This window comes from Malurus melanocephalus, unplaced genomic scaffold (assembly GCF_030028575.1).
Source record: "Malurus melanocephalus ecotype Western Australia unplaced genomic scaffold, MMel_1.1 scaffold_13, whole genome shotgun sequence".
Lineage (NCBI taxonomy): Eukaryota > Metazoa > Chordata > Aves > Passeriformes > Maluridae > Malurus > Malurus melanocephalus.
In genome coordinates, this window is record NW_026623245.1 from 2198849 (window position 1) to 2212788 (window position 13940).

General features: G+C 42.6%; 1 protein-coding gene across 4 annotated transcripts in view; it reads left to right on the plus strand.

Annotated features, from left to right (window-relative positions):
* Positions 1–13936, plus strand: part of VRK2 (VRK serine/threonine kinase 2) — a 37049-nt gene extending 23113 nt beyond the window's left edge. Inside the window, exons 9-15 of one of the 4 annotated variants that reach the window (XM_057382398.1) lie at positions 5146–5266; positions 7056–7114; positions 8295–8479; positions 11173–11346; positions 11650–11844; positions 12562–12653; positions 13697–13759. In XM_057382398.1, coding sequence (XP_057238381.1) covers positions 5146–5266; positions 7056–7114; positions 8295–8479; positions 11173–11346; positions 11650–11844; positions 12562–12633 — 806 coding nt within the window. In that variant the 3' untranslated portion in view covers positions 12634–12653; positions 13697–13759. Of the gene's footprint in view, positions 1–5145; positions 5267–7055; positions 7115–8294; positions 8480–11172; positions 11347–11649; positions 11845–12561; positions 12654–13696 lie in introns of all 4 variants that reach the window. The other 3 variants (XM_057382369.1, XM_057382388.1, XM_057382379.1) reach the window with 3 other exon arrangements.
* Positions 13937–13940: the final 4 nt, after the last annotated feature.

The window sequence follows — 13940 nt, forward strand, 5'->3', positions numbered from 1 at the left end:
TGTGCCCCTCACATGGGATTATTGCAACGTGTGCCCCTTGAGCTATGTCAGAATGCTGCAGCACTGGGTTTTTCCAGGGCAATGCCAGCCTTGGGCTTGTGGCAGGGAAAGACCTGCAGCTTTTCCCTATWCCTCTGGCAGAGCCGCTCTGTGACATTACAAACACAGCTCAATGCTTTGCCATTATTCCGGTTCTAGTGACTAAAGTATGTGCAGGGTTCGTTTTGTGAGGAAGGATGTACAGGAATATAAACACCTCTGCCTGGAAACACATTCTTTCTGAGCCTGCTTCCAAGGAACTGAGCTTTGAGTGGCTCTGGATTGAGAGGTTGATTTGGCATCTGTCCATGCATAGTTAGGATTCAGAGGGAGCCTGCAGGACTTCTTTTTTTTTTTTTTTGCGGTCAAATGAATTATTGATCTGCTGCGGTTTGATATGTGTTTCCCAAAGACTGTGTACAGGACAAACTGTAAATCCTAAATAATAAAAGGAAAATATAACCAGTCTGGCAAAAAATGGGTGGAACTTTTCAGTGGGAAATAAATAAAATGATGGTTTAGTTCCTGRGAGTTGGATTAGAAATGCGCACCCAGCAGAAGAGGGAGCAGGGGATAGTTGTACGTGAAAGAAGAGTCACTAGCAAGGAAAAGATTGGACAGGCTTCTACAGCCATCTCTGAATGTTTATTCAGTCCTGCCAGGAATGTCCAGAAGCAGCAAAAATAAGATGAGGAACATTACAASCTTGTCACAGCTGAGGACTGTGCCTGGGAATTGGCTGTTTAATTTTGGCTGTTGTCCTCTACACCAGGAATTCAGAAAGGCAGTGAATCTCACAGCTGCTTGCCCACCCCTGCTTGTCAGGCTCTTCCTTACCTTTGTGATTCTTTTTTTCTGCCTCACAGATGGGAAAGAAGAGTAAAACTTCCCACTCTCCTGCCACACATTCTCCTTGCTGCAAGCTTGGAACCTTTTGATCCTGACCAGGTACCAGCATCTCCTGCCACCACCATTTTATCTCCCACCCAAATCTCGTGGTGAAGTTCCCTTGCACCTTCCAACCTTCCCACTACATAAACTTCTCCCCACTGAATCAGCCCTCTTCCTTTCAGCACATTCCATTCCACYACTCCTGATTATTCCCTCCTGGCAGCTCTGCTGTGTATTCCATGCCCATKAGCCATTCCACACATCGAGTGTGTATCTGCAGGGTCTCAGTTTGGAGAGGCACCGTGGCTGGCACAGGAAATGTCACTCAATGCCATGTTCCAGACTGAGCTCTCTGGAAGAGCTGTACTCCAGCTGTGGTGATGCCATGGATTTTTCTTTCCAGCATTCCATGGTGGTGGTTATTGTCAGGGAGTACTTGAGCCATGTGCCAAGCTGACAGTGCAGAGCTGGGCATGAGGAGAGAAGAGGGCTGACATTTGCCCGGAGGCTGGGTGACTGGAATGGCCTCCAAGTGCTAAAATGCATCATACATTTAACTGTACTTCTCTAACCTTTGCCCTGGAGCCACCACTATTCCATTGGCCATTATCTTGCTGCAGGGAGTTCCTCAGACTGACCAGTACCTGGGGGAAGCAATACTCATTATCTGCTTTTTTGCAGGGGGAGGGGTTTGTGTTTTCATTGCTCCTACCCCTAATGGAGGCACAGACTTTTGGCAGGTCTTATATTTATCTGGTTTTTTATCATCTCAGCCTTGAGTTCAGTTGTATCTTAACTTTGTGATGATACATTTTTGTCGTAATTATTATTTACCATGGTCATATTAGCTCTCCTTCTGTTTATGTGGTTTTGGATTACTGGCTGTGGTGKGAGTTCTATTTGTTTGTGTGTTACCATGATCTTGTGTTCTGTGATGCCAGTGAGAGTTAGAGGTGTCACTGCATGGTCATGCAATATGAGCAACCAAAATTATCCTTTTTATGAAAAACTTCTCATTGAAAAAATCACTGATAGTGAAATTATGATGTAAAAGTGCTAAGTAAAAATAACAGAAGATTTCATCTGTCACCCGTTAGATATTTACAAAAGGCTGGAGAAAATCAGCCTAACAGGGGCCATAGAGAGAACTCCAGTTTTACATTGGTTTCAGAGGAATTACAATTTTACATCGGTTTCAGAGGAGCAGTGGAGTTTTGAGAGCATGTTGTGRCTGTTGTGATATCATTGATCTATTTGGAAATAATAATCTGAATATAAATTAGAGTGGAGATAGCTGCCAAATCCAGTGTACAGAGATACATCGTCTATTTTCTAAGGTGAATGCTTCAGTTATTCTGAGTTATTGGACCCTGTGCCTGTGTGTTGAGTATGTTTGTGGTATATTTAAAATTCTTGATTTCATTGATGTGCTTGTGAGTTCATCAACTTCAGTGGAGTTGTTSCTGATTTATCTTGGCAGGACTGAGAACAGAATCAGGCCTTAAATCTCCAAATTAAAAAATTAAACTCTAAAGACATTGTGAAATAAAATACCACCAATAYGTTGCTGTTATATACTACTTCATATGAGACTAAAATAATGGTAAAAAATTCCTGTGAGTATAAAAGCAGAAATCAAACATCTATTAAAAAAGAAAAAAAAAAAAAAACCCAGCAAGTTTTTTAGTCTGCAGAGAAATAAGACAGTTTGATTTAAATAAGACTGGTTGGAATGTGCACTCTTGTAACAGTGACAAGTTATCAAGAAGAATTGTTTTATTTTCACCTGGCTGTTGTATTTAAAATGAAGGCAGATTGATTTCTCTCCGTTGATGTTTATCAGGAATTCCTGTAATCTTCAATTGTGTGAGTAGATTTATTTTTGCAAATAAACATGTCATTGAACTTTATCTATTAGTGCTTTATTTGACATGAAAATCTAATAATTCCATTGTCCGTTGATAATAGTAACTCGTTAAAGATTAATCAAATATTTTTAAACAAGAATCTAAATGATTTAAAAAGTTGCGGATTTTAGCTGAGGATAGAGCAGAGAGAAATAAGCAAGTACAGCCAAAGAATCAAACTGACAWTTGCATGTGTTTCCACAAAAACACATGTAAATGTCTGTGTTTAGCAGCACTGTGGTGACCTGGGAGATGAAGGGATGGGGGAGTTCCTGTCTTCTGTAAAACATTTCCTGTTAGTGCTGGGKAGGGATGCTTTATCTCCACGTACCCTTTTTCTCGTGTGCCTGCTGTGGCTTTGGGCAGGTGTCAGCCAAGGCTCCTGGGTTGCRGTGGCTTTGTCCCAGTGTTAGTCAGGACGTGGCTGGAAGAGCTGCAGGGGTGAGGGAAAGTCATTAGTCGTGGCCAAACTGTGAGTAAACTTTAATCTCTGGGACTGTTTTGTGAGAAAGTTACTTAGCTGGGGGTAACTTCTGAAATCTGATTGGTTTGCTGCTATTTATRGATGCACATCAAGGAAACTCCCTGTGGAAAAAAGCTGTCCATTGAAATTCTGACAGTTTTCCTCACAAGGCCACTTTCTGTAGCCTCTCTCATACAAACAGGTGCCAGAAAAACATTGTGAAAATTAGAGGATCTGCAGTCAAAAATGCTGGCTTATATGGATCTAATCTGGAATTGCCATAATGGAAAAAGGAGTTGTGAACACATGTGTGTGAATGGAATTGTTCCACAGTTACCAGGAGATTTATGGCCAGAGAAATCACTACAGAACAGCAAGTGGTAGAGATTGTGTTTTTATTTTAATATGGGAGCCAAGTCTTGCATTAGGATGTTGCTGAATCCAGTGCAGAAAATAAACGACGCCCAAGGGACAGCGCAGCAGTGTTGGATCCAGGGGCCTTTAATAATCCTGAGCCTAAGAGCAGTTAAGATCGGGAATGTATAAAAACTAATCTGCTGCTTTTACTGTAATGTGTGTACAGGAACAAGGAACAGTTATGATGTGTTGGCACCGTGGCTTTTAGCAGATGACTTCTTAAATTAAAAGATAAGTTCGCCGAGTGACTTTCTGGAATTTATTTAATGAAGGCCCATAAAATATGATATCTGTTTACAGCTGGATTAACAGCACRGTGCTCAGCTACTGGTCTTTACACTGGATAAAAAGTGCCAAACAAATCTGAACTCTTCTTTCCTTCCTGGAAAGCACAAATTCATTTTGGAAAAGCATAAATTCAACTTCTACATGTCTGTCTTTAATCACGACAGTTTCTGGTTTTGCAGATTCCATGTGATTTTGACGTGCAAACTGTAGGCTGCAAATCAAAGAAATCCTGCAGTGCTCCTGCTTGTTCAGTTTTAGYGAGTTTGGTTTCCTCTAAGTGGCAGCAAGCAATAGCAACCCTGTTAGGATTGCGCTTTCCCCGTCCTTCTTTCTTTTGGAAAAGCCAATCTATAGATTAACTTCAGTCTTTCTGCTTAGATGATTCTCAGGAAAGGGGTTAATTTTTGATTTTATTTCATCTCCTGTATTAGTGTTTTGCCTGGGGTGTGCAGAGCAAGAGTAAATTGTTCCTGCAATGACTTCTTTTTTGGAAGCGGCAGTGGGAAGTTTACCCGAGACTTTGCTAAACAGCAAGTGTATTTGGGGTTGTGCACAGCTYCACAGACACTGCTGGAGCTGAGAGCAGGCTGTGCTGAGTCAGTGCACACTAGATGGCAGTTTTGTCCCAGCATCCGAGTTCAAACGGCTCCGCGGGAGAACAGGAAAGGCCATCAGTGTTTAGTCTGCTCTCGCAGAGTCCCTGCATGACCAATGTGGACCCCATGGACTTCCTGGAACATGTGTTAGCAATTTAGCAGCAGACATTTATTTCTTTGTTTTACTGCTTGGCTCTTTGAGAAAGTGTTGGTACTCAGTTATGGGCTGTCTGGATCATGTCAGAGGCCATGGGGATCAAGTCCATGTGACAGGCCAGACTGAGGAAGGATGGAGTTGGAGGAGGTGAGGAAGCTGACCCTCACTTGAGCAGGAACAAGTCACTGCCTGTTTGTGGCCTGTGGCCAAATGCCGGGGCGGTTTAGGTCTAATACAGCTGAACAAACAAAACACTTTGCCCATTTGGCTTCTTCATATTTCATCAGCACCAGTTTAATCAAAGTCTTTTCTATTTCCTAAGAAGAGGTTCCTATTCTTAATTGTATTTTTTTTTCTCTTTCCTCCTCCCCCTTTCCCACATTTTAGCCCCATCCAGACGAGGTGACCTTGAAATCCTTGGCTACTGCATGCTGCAGTGGTTRTGTGGGAAGCTGCCCTGGGAGCAGAACCTCAAGGACCCTGTAGCTGTCCAGACTGCAAAAACAAAGTAAGGACAAACCCCCTCACACATGGACACACCACCCGAGGAACCCTGCAGCATCCTCAGCACTTCCCAGGTCTGCAAAAGACAGCTTTCCATGCTGTGGAACAGCACCTTAGGAGAAAGCTAAAACAATTTTCTTTAATTAAGAGAGAAGTTGGAAGCAGTTAAAATGGGAACTTTATGGGCATGTCTACCCTCTTTTGCATGTTTATGTCTGTGCTGCTGTGGAGAGGATGAATTCCAGTGCACGGTACACAGGCATTTTGTCTGCTGTGTATTTTTCCAATACTCTTTTTTTTTCAAAGAAAACATTTGTAAATTAGCACAGACCCTAATGCTCATACAGAAGGTTGTTGTGTGATTCCATTAAACTTCACGGGTGCTTTGTAGAGCCTGTAGTACAAACATCTCTTGGAGGTTTTTCCACATGTGCACTCGATTTATTTAACTTTCTATATGATACTGTTTTTCAGATGTTTTTCTGTAGGCKCTTAATGTTACATAAGCCTACTGCCATTACAAACAATTAAATACCAAAACACTAAAGAGCTTGATGAAAATCTTTCCTTTTTCCTGGCATGGTTTACTTGGAACTCACTAAAGCAGCAGTGGATTTGTGTTTTCCTCCTCTGCCTTCACAGCTAGGATTGGAGAGAGTTAATTGCATGTGATACCTGTAGCCTGTAGAAGGCTCCACAGCAGAGGAGTTACCCACAAATGTAACACTACAATTCCAGGAGGCAGCAAACTTTTAAGTAGGGCAAGTCACAACAGAGGCACACGGTGGGGATGGCTGATCCCCGGAAATCAATGCTCAGGGTACATGTGGCAGCGGCGCTCGGCACAAGGAAGGGTGGCTGCAGCTGCAAATGTTGCCACCCTCTGCTATGTTTAATATTTCTCCTTTGGAAGTTCTGATCATTACACAGCCCCCTGCAAGGTAACACTTATACAATTCAATGGGAAATCAATTTAATCAATCAAGCTGCTCTGCTGATTCTTCCCTTGCCCTTAACCCTTGGATTGCTCGTGTTTCCAGGATGCTGAGCAAACGGAGGCTTTGAGGAAATGCACAGAAAATGACACAGATTCCACTTATCAGAAATATCCTCTTGCTCTAATGAATTACATTCCCGGAATTAGGTATCTTGCCGAGGTTATCCCTTTTATCTACCTTAATTTTCAGGTTCCTGTGGGTGCTGGACTGTCTAAGATGAGGGCTGGTGTTATTCCTATTTTTAGGAATTGATCCCAAACTACTTTGCTGTCCCTGTTCCTGGATGGACAGGGATTATACCTGTGGCCCTGCTGTTAATGAAGCATGTGGAACTTTAAGTGATGTGACCTCCCTGTCCTCTTTCATTGCTGCTGTGCCTGGCTGTAATTTTGACAGCCATGTGCCACATGGCAGAAAGAATCTGATGCTAAATGAGGGGAAGGCAGAGCAGAACTGCTGCTTAAATTCCAAACTATAAATGGGAATCAACAATCTGAAATCAGAACAAGCCATTTCACTCAAAGGGYTTTTGTTTTTTCTTCTAGAAAGCTTAAAATGTCTGCAGAGAAAAACTTAAAAGATGTCAGCCTGGTCTTGGTGAAACCAGCAGTGAGCAAAGAGTTAAAAATAGAGCTGGTTAGGGGAGATTTGGGTTCAAAGGCAGTACTGTGAATCATTAGCTATCCTGGAGGTCCACTCCCTTTGGAACTGAGACTTGCTGTCTTCCTAAATCTCAAATGAGGAATCACCTGCTCCAAACCCACATTAAATTGTTGCACTCTTGTGTTGTTTCAGACTTATGGATGAGCTCCCAGATTCAGTGCTGAGGTGGGATTCTCTTGGAAGCAGCTGCCGTAAGTGTACTTGCACTTGTACCCTATGGCTCTCYAGCCTGTTCCTAAACACAGTTAAATATCTGACTCTAGGGGAGAAGCAGAAGAGAAGTGAAAGTAACACAAATTTAACAAAGTCTTCAAAAACAAAAAGAATCTTGCTCAGTCTGTGATGTATCCCATGGAGTGACATAAGGGATCTTGGCCATATGTAATCCAAGGTGTTGGGAAGCTGTGACTATCTTGGAAACAGAAGTAGCTGTTAGTATGGAAATAGTAAGCAACTGTCTACCAAAGGTTTATTGCTCGATGCTCAGAGTTTGAAAAAGCAGATGGATGGACMGTTTGTCTTGTCTTGTTTCTTCCTTCCCCAAAATACAAAAGTAACCTAGGGAAAGTACCAAAGGTCAGTATCTATTTTTGATTTATTCCCTTATTTTCCTAGCACTTTCTTATTGGACTTAYTGGAATGCATTGTGTACTAGGTAAAATTTATTCATGATGTGTATACATATTTAATAAATCTTTCCTGCTGGGATTTGACTAGATGCTAATATCTGGTGTAGCACTCCAGTTTTAGGATACACTTGGGTCTTCAACTGAAAGAAAAGTTTGAGCCCCCCACATGTTTTTCCTACTAGCATTGTTCCTGCCCATTCTGTGGTTTCCCTGTTTTTTGAACCACTTGATGGAAAAATGTTGCTGCTGTTGGACTGTTTTGGGATGCAATCAGAAAACCAATAGTTGTATTTGAAGTAAAAAAMAGAAGTTGTGTTTTTCCAAAGCAATCACAGTATAGTATTTATGGAGATTGAAATAATACTGTTCCGAGTGATTATTATTTAAAGGGGATTGTAATCTATCAAATATAATATATTTTCTCYTTTACACAGAACTATCAATACTTGTCAATAAAATATTTTAATTTTTATCCTTGCATAGCTGTCAGTGCTGTGGGAATTAGTACATGAACATAATGAGATGGAGCACTTAAGGTCTGGCTTGTTTATCCAAGTCTGTCTTTGCCTTTTCTCATTCCAAAAAGACAAGACATTGTCAGTTCTGTGTTTTGAGTGTGTCTTCAGCTGAAATTGTGTTGTCTTGTTTGGCAGCAGAGGATTGGCATCCGTGTTGGAATTAAATCCTGTCTGAACTTCTGGGTTTCCACTCAGTGAAACTTACAGGCAAATCTGCTCTACAGGTGAAATAGCCATGTTTTTGGCCGGCGTTTCTAGCTTAGCTTATGATGAGAAGCCCAAGTATCAAGCACTGAAGAAAATCCTTCTGGATGGCCTGCAGTCAAGTGGAATGCGGTACGACGGCCCTCTGGAATTTTCCACGGCAGCAGCGAGCRCACGGAATCGCTGTGCTGCTAAGGTGAACAAAGTAAGACAGCTCTGGGATTATTTCTGACAGCTCCTGCCTGTTGCCTTTCCTTTTGTAGAGAAGGAAATAGTTAAAGCTCTCAAAATGAGACTGACACAGCAGTTCTTTTGCCTTAAATACACCATGTTTGTTAATTCCTGTTTCCCCTGGCTTTGCTAAAAAGTGGAATGTAAACCCTCAAGGAGGAAGAACTGCCATGAGTCCTTTTGACCCACAGGCTCTCACTTCAAAGCAGTAGGTCTGTGGAGAATGATTTACTTTCAGGATAATGGGGAAGTCAAGGACTTTGTTCAGTAACATGTTGAAGACAAGCCTGAATGCCAGGTTTTTCCTTCGTCCSAGATTAAAAGCAAAGTTACCTTTATTAGTGACAGCATTTAATTCATTTTCTTGCTTTCAGGCTGTTCTTTGTCATTTGCCTTTATCCTCCTTGCATCCCCAGTTTGGAGGAGATGTTCCTGTGGCTTTAGCTGTGCTATTGGTGTGCACTGGCACAGGATTTTCCAAGTGACAGCTCTCCTGTGCTATTTTCCTTCAGTGCTCTAAGTTAATAAAGCCCAGCTTCCCTAAGCAGAGAGGGAGGTAATTAGCAGTTTTCCTGGGAAGCGTCAGTCCTGTTGTTCCTGTGAAAGTGCCCCTACGCACCAGCCCCGTGTGGGGCTCTGGGGCCTGTGCAATAAGRCAGGGTCAGGGTCCCATCCATTTTTAATATTCCTGGTGAACTTTGGACCAACACAAGTGTACGTGAGCCAAGAATGCAGGATGCAAACTAATGTGACTGATAGGCTGCGAGATGAATGGTGATTCAAGTATCAGTGCACAGATGGTTCTGATTTGCTGAGTTTTGTAGCTGCTGCAACTGAAGACATAAAATATCCTTCTAGTCATAAATTAGCTCTTTGGAAGCAAAACCTTGGCACCAGAGCTTTACAACCTTCAATTAGTAGGGAAAGAAGTATTTGAATGACTGTGGTATTGACATCTGTAGGCCTGCATAGTAATCATTCCTAATAGAAGAGAATATCTGTTTGAGGGGGTTTTGCATGGCTAATTAACCACCAGTGAGAATATGTAATTTTTCCATGATCTCCTGATTGTCACCTTTCTCTCCTGATACAATTAGATTTTATTGTAGCAAGTGCCTCACAAACCAATTGTCAGCACTATTTACGTATGGTGGAAGGCAGAACAAAAGTTCATGTTTAATGAAAAGGCACTGGGTTTTGATCTTGGTAATTACACACTTAGTTTAGCACTTCTATTGACTTTTCTGGGTTTACCCACTTTTTTAAAATTTTAACGAAACCGAAAAGCCTTTTTGGTGAYGGGGCTTGTGTGGCTATGATGGTGTCCACTGTGTCCTCACTCATTTAAAAAGTTTTCTGAAGTTTGCACCGATTTCTGAACTGGCTCAGAGCATCAGGTACTGTTAACTGATCTCCAGCTGATCCTGCTGGATCTGTTTCACAGGAGTCTTTGATTTCTGAGTCAGACACTAAGTAGTAAATCTATTTCCTTCGTAAGCCTGGCCCAAGAGTTGACACAAAAGATGATCCCAACTTTGTAGGCTGAAGGAACTTCTGCAGGACTATATATTTGCAAGTCATCCCCCCCCCCCGGAAAATCCCTGGCTGAGGAGTGTCAGTTATCACTATTCCTGTGTCACAGGACCAAGGGGGGGATTGGTTTAGATGGCCAGGAACTGGATCAGAGGAATTGCCTGTATGTTACTAAATCCTGGCACCTGTCAGCACTTTTTCAGGGAAATCTGTAATGCCAAGTRTCTCACTTCTTGGAATAGTGAGAACACCAGGATCACCTGTGTTTTACTGGAGTCTGTTCTTTCAGCCACTTCTGCTGCTGACACCAGCCAGTTTCCTCTAAACACTCTCCGCAAAACAGCTGCAGAAAGGCAATTTTAAGGTTATTCAAAGGATTTAAGAAGTACTTAAATACAAGTAGAGAGGGCAAGTAACTGAACTTGCTTGAAATTTATGGCTATTTTCAGAAAATGCAATGTTTCAGTGGCCTAGTGCACTTGGTGCTGCAGCTCTGACAGTGCTGGATGACAGGCAGGCTCTTGCCACTGCATCTCTTCATGRCACTGCCTCTAGTGATCCTAGGCCTGACTTTTCATTTCAACATTCCCTTTACATCTCTCCTTTTATTCACCACTTCTCTCATTAAAGAGACAACCTAGGAATAGTGGGAGCCGGCCACTGCAAACAAGCCACTGTCCCCTCACATGCTGCTTGTGAGCAGAATCTGACTCCAGCTGATCTGATTCCTCCTGTACCTCCTCCTGTAGTTTGGTACACAGGAAATGAGGGAATTTGGGGTTAATTCCCTACTGAAGAGCAATGAACACAGAGTTACAGAGGATCSTGTAGCACCAGCTCCTTGATGACGTGAAGAAGATTGTGTGGATTTTAGGATATTACTCCCTGTATAGTATCAGAGTCTAATCTTGAGGTGGCAAARAAGCCTAGCAGTGGTTCTTGTAGCATCCTGGTTTTTGGTTCCAACTGCACACAATATTTGCATTTTTAGTCCTGTTGGATCTTTTAGTAAAAACTTCATGTTTTGCTTTAAGTCACATTTGGAAAGTGATGCAGTTGTTTCAAGTGTGTATACATGTTAAAGATCATTATTTTTCTGTGTGAAATCTGGGCTTTTTTCACTTTGTATCCCAGGTTCGCSTCCCAAAATCTCCACCAAAATCAGCTCTGCAAAAGGGAAAAAAGCTGGAAGAGGGAGAACCTGCGTGTGAAAACAAAGTGTGGAAGCGGGTAACAGGCACACAGCCCCTGGGAGAAGAGAAATCAAGTAAACGAAACAGGAGGCCTCCCCAAGCAGAGCCTCAGCAGGTGAGGATCTGGGGCCTGCAGTAGCACCCACATCTCCCTGTTCTGGTAGTTCAATGTCCAGCTCTTGGGGTGGGCAAGGAGGAACAGAGCTGGGAAAGAGCCAAGGACTCTGTCACAAACTCCAGGAGCTGGCAGATGCTTGCTGGCTCCCAGTATTCCACACATGAACCAGAGTCCCTTGTAGCTCACGGGATAATTGCTAAGGGAGGGCAGTGCCTGACCTGCCCCAAACCTGATGGTTTCATGTGCTGGGATCAGGACTTGGGATAACTCTGAACTTACTGAATTCCCTTTGGCACACAGTTACTCTTACCTCAACAGGCTCCCTTGCCCAGGCCTTCACCAAAGCCAGTGCAGCAGAGGGAAAACAGAAGGCACAAGGATGACTCCAGCTGCCTGAGCAGGCCCCACACCCGGGCACCACGCCARCAATTCCAGGTGGAAGAGAAGCCACTTAAATTTTACAGTACACAGCAGGAGCCTGAGAACCCCAAAAAGGTGAGGGGTTTGGTGCTACCATAGAACAGTCACAGTGCCTTGAGAAGGAAAGAACAGCTTTTCTAAAAAGAAAAGTTAAATAAGAACTCTCAAAGAAAGCCTCAGCTATGCCTGTGTGAACTCAGTGTTTGCCACGAACACTAAAGGTTTGGGTGTAGTTGCGTGGATGTACTRTTGGCCAAGTACCACTGCAGTTTGTTGTGTAGCTGCAGAGTAAAGCCCTGCACTGGSATGCAGATTGTCCCACTCTTCTATGTCCCTTTATGGACTCTATTGTTTGCTTGGCAGGAACTTAATTCAGTAGTTTCCTTCTCTGTGTGGTGGAAAACTTCATAGTGCTCATTAATTAAGTTCTTCAATTGTGAGTTTTAAATCAAAAGATTTTGGCAGTTAACAGACTCACCTTGAACATTATTGATAATTTAGTGCTGAATGAAAAAGGTTTCATGAATGAATGGTTTCAGTCTTACTCTTCAACTATTCAGAAACAAAAAAGAATTTGTTTTAGTACAAATAATGCAGCACCATCTCCATCTCAGTGATGACCCAGTTCTCCTTTTCTCTGGAGCTTTGGTGTATTTTAGTGAGGGGATTCCACTCTGATTTTCTTTCATATAAACAAATAACTTGGTTAAATGAGGACAGTTTCTAATGAGCACAAAAATGCAACTTTCAAGGGAGCTTTATTATTAATCCAAAATTCTTTGCTTCAAGCAGTCTGATCATCACTGCCTGGAGACTCCGGTACAAGCTGGGAGAGGGAAGCAGCAAAAGCACAGCTGTACCTGAGAGCATCAGGCAGGACAGTGGTGAGCAGAACCATCCTGGGAGAGGTTTTGGCTGCCAGCAGGGGAAATGGAGCCTGACAAGTCAAACACAAYTTTGGAATAGGAAAATATTCCAGTGTTATTTCTTAGTCCTCAAATGTAAAGTTTTTGCAGAAAAGGGACCAAGCACTGGGTAGTGTTTAGATTATATRTGTCTGGATTTAGTTTTTCTAAGGGCAAAGCTGCTATTCCAATAGGATTAAATGTGCTGTTTCTATGTAGAACCATTCTGTGGTACTCACTGAATATTCTGCARAATAGGGGAGACTTTTAATGGGTGTCAGATAACATTTAAACCATTCAAATGAGAAACTGGAGAAGGAAAAAAATGGCAGGATTCTGTTAGCTTCATTTTGCAGAATTCCTCTCAGTTCCTGTCACGTAATTCAGAAGCTCGGTAAAGGAAAGGTCTGTAGGAAACTGAAGGTGTCCCTGGTTCTAAGGGACAGTGGAAAACAGAGTCAAGTCTTGGCTAAGTGAGAAGTGGGATGGTGGTGTTTGGGGATCCCTTTCAGAGGTGGAGACTGGCTAARGGTGGCATTGCTGCTGGAGGTGTAAAACAGCCCAGGCACCCCTGGCCAGCCAGAACAAGCCTCACAGCGCCAGTTTATGTTCCCTGTGGTGGGCAGGAGAAGTTCAGCTTCACTGTGAAATGCAAAACTTCTACAAATCAAACCTGCAAATTCACACTTTAATCATATTTCGAGGTTCCAGGACAAACCTTTATTAGCAGGAACACAGGAAAGTCTGAATACACTAAACTTTACTGGAAACAAGTCAGGTAGGAGAATAATTTCAGATGTAGGCTTCAGTAGTAAATATAGCTATGTCTCTTTAGGTGTTTAATCCATGTTACTCACTTACCATACAATATCCATACATGTACAAATTCTTCAGGTAAGGCTCCATAAGAATGGCATTGTTTTCTCTATGATAACTTAAATACCTCAATGGCGTCTTTGGGTTTTTTGATTCACATCTCATTTAATACAATCTTTATAATTACTGCTTTTTTTCCCCTGCAGGAAGACACTGCAAGAGAGCTGCCACCATTTGACCCCTACAGAATACTCACAGAATCCCAAAAGAAACACAATGACCTTGTAACTCCCATTCCTCCAGCAGCATCCCAGGCTGGTGCTGACACYGCTCTTCCTTCTCTCTCTGCTGTGTTTAGGCTGGCATTTACTGATGAAACCTACCCCTACACTGCAGCTGTTCTGGTGCTTCTGGTGCTCATTGCACTGTCCTTGTATCTGCTTTGATGTT